At 47.4% G+C, this 2,674-nt stretch overlaps 1 protein-coding gene across 1 annotated transcript; it reads right to left on the reverse strand.

The window, feature by feature from the left end:
• Positions 1-809: 809 nt before the first annotated feature.
• Positions 810-1,665, reverse strand: EMH_0048510 (postsynaptic protein CRIPT, putative; the record flags this gene model as incomplete). Its single annotated transcript, XM_013496413.1, has 4 exons — positions 810-888; positions 1,116-1,190; positions 1,424-1,481; positions 1,605-1,665. 4 exons carry the CDS (start codon positions 1,663-1,665, stop codon positions 810-812), a joined length of 273 nt encoding a protein of 90 aa, XP_013351867.1.
• Between the last annotated feature and the right edge of the window lie 1,009 nt (positions 1,666-2,674).

The following is a 2,674-nucleotide window of genomic DNA, read 5'->3' on the forward strand; positions in this document are numbered from 1 at the left end:
GGTTTACAGCTGGCTAAAACCCTAGGGTTTTCGAGTGTATAGACAATGAAAACCCTCGGGTTGGTGTGCTCCCCCCATACAAAAGAAACCTCCGCTAAACCCTAAACCCTAAACCCCATCATCACGTCGCAGCTAAACCCTAAACCCTAAACCCTAAACCCTAGAAACACCTCTCAGATAAACCCTAAACCCTAGACTCTCTATAAACCACCGCAAACGGCCGTATCGCTCTCCATAGAAGCGCTGCTAACCCCAATTGAACTAAACCCTAAACCCTAAACCCTAAACCCTAAACCCTTAAACTCTGTGGTACTCTATAGCTACAGCAGGGTTTAGGGTTTAGGGTTTGTCTGCGCTCCCCCCTATAAGCTAAACCATAAACCCTAAACCCTATCTCACGTCAACAAAGACCTGAGCCTGTTACGCCCCATCTAAACCCTAAACCCTAAACCCTAAACCCTAAACCCTAACGCAGACTCTGCGAACGCTGAAACCCCAACTCCTGTTGCTAGACATCTATGCAAACCAGCAGAAACCCTAAACCCTAAACCCTAAACCCTAAACCGCTGATTACGCGCAGCGCGCAGTACGCGAAGGTAAACCCTAAACCCTAAACCCTAAACCCTAAACCCTAGAAGAGGTCGTTTGCAGCTTTATAGACATTGACCGTCGTTAGAAAAGAAAAAGTTTCTGGGTTGAAATGAAAGCTAAGAAACGAGGGTTTAGGGTTTAGACAAGGGTTTAGGGTTTAGACAAGGGTTTAGGGTCTAGAAAGAAGGGTTTAGGGTTTAGGGTTTAGGGTTTAGGGTTTAGACCATGCTCATGATGTGCTTCGATACATCTACTATACGCTTGCCGCACATCCAGCAGCGGCCGTTCTTATGAGCGCTGCACACAAACCCTAAACCCTAAACCCTAAACCCTAAACCCTAATTCCCCAGACAGAGAGAGCACGAGCTAGCTCTCTGTGCGTCGTAAACCCTTGATCTTATCAGCACAACAAACCCTAAACCCTAAACCCTAAACCCTAAATATTTGTTCCGCTTCTCCCTCAAAAAAAACACCCAACCCCAAACCCTAAACCCTAAACCCTAAACCCTAAACCCTCAACTCACCAAGGGGCGCAGTACTTGCCCTTCATATGCAGCGCGGTTTTGCATATTTTACACTTCGATCCAACAATCACTAATCTGAAACCACAAACCCTAAACCCTAAACCCTAAACCCTAAACCCTCAAGCTTAAACCCTAAACCCTAGACCCTGAACACTAGCTTCATCAGTTTCAGTATAACTATCTCAGGGTTTAGGGTTTAGGGTTTAGGGTGCTCACTACTACCACCTGGCTAAACCCTAGAACCCTAACCTCGCACAGCCAAACCCTAAACCCTAAACCCTAAACCCTAAACCCTCATCCTGGCGTACTTGTCTTTTTTTGTAGTTTTCTCGATGAGTTTGTTGACGCCGACAATTCGCTTTGATCCTGCATCGCAAAGAACACAAACCCTAAACCCTAAACCCTAAACCCTAAACCCTCAAACCCTAAACCCTCATCCACAGACACGCACAAACCCTAAACCCTAAACCCTAAACCCTAAACCCTCACCTTCTTTAACGTCGGGCGTCACGAGCTTGGTGAATTTCGCTTCGCACTTTTCACAGGGCATCGCGGAAAACCCTAAACCCTAAACCCTAAACCCTAGACCCTAAACCCTAAACCCTAAACCCTAGACCCTAAACCCTAAACCCTAAACCCTAGACCCTAAACCCTGAGGGTTCACAAGCTCCCTGGGCGAAGCCCCTCGGGACTGCTGACGCCCACGAGCATTCGTTGGGGGCTTTAAGCCCTAAACCCTAAACCCTAAACCCTAAACCCTAAACCCTAAACCCTAAACCCTAAACCCTAGACCCTGGGGGTCTGCGTAGAGCTTGCCCCTCAAGCTCAGGGGTTTTGGGTGCCTGGCTAGCCGTTACTAGGTGTTTGATATAAAACCCTAAACCCTAAACCCTAAACCCTAAACCCTAAACCCTCGGATCGGCGGGCGGAGCAGGGGGGTTGTTTATGAATGTTAAATGGAGGGTTTAGGGTTTATAAAAACATAAATAAATAAGAAATGAATGAAAAGACAAAACAAATATTTTCTGCTGCTGCTTCTGCTGCTGCTGCTGCTGCTGCTGCTGCTGCTGCTGCTGCTGCTTCTGCGCTAGGGCTGTATGACGGAGGGCCCCCTGCTGCAGTAGCTGGCTGCTGCTGCTGCTGCTGCTGCTGCTGCTGCTGCTGCTGCTGCTGCTGCTGCTTCAGGGCTGTGTGTGTTTGTGTTGTTTTTTTTTCAAGTATTTTGTAGATGTGCGGAGAAAAAGATATTTTTTTGTCATTTGTTTGTTGAAAAGCAGCAGCAGCAGCAGGGGGAGCTGCCTATACACCCCAGGTGTACAGCCACACCACCCACGGCCGACGACGGACGACACCCGAGGCAAGCACATACACCCCAGCTCTTTGTGTTTGTGTTTATTATTTTTATTTAATTTATTTATTTATTTTAATTTAATTATTTAAAAGTCTATTTCTCACACATCTCAACACAGTTCTCTACTCTATGATGCCCCCATTACTGCAACAGCAGCAACAGCAGCAGCAGCAGCAGCAGCAGCAGCAGCAGCAGCAGCGCGACTCTT

This window comes from Eimeria mitis, genomic scaffold (assembly GCF_000499745.2).
Source record: "Eimeria mitis Houghton genomic scaffold, Emh_scaff2093, whole genome shotgun sequence".
Classification (NCBI taxonomy): Eukaryota; Apicomplexa; class Conoidasida; order Eucoccidiorida; family Eimeriidae; genus Eimeria; species Eimeria mitis.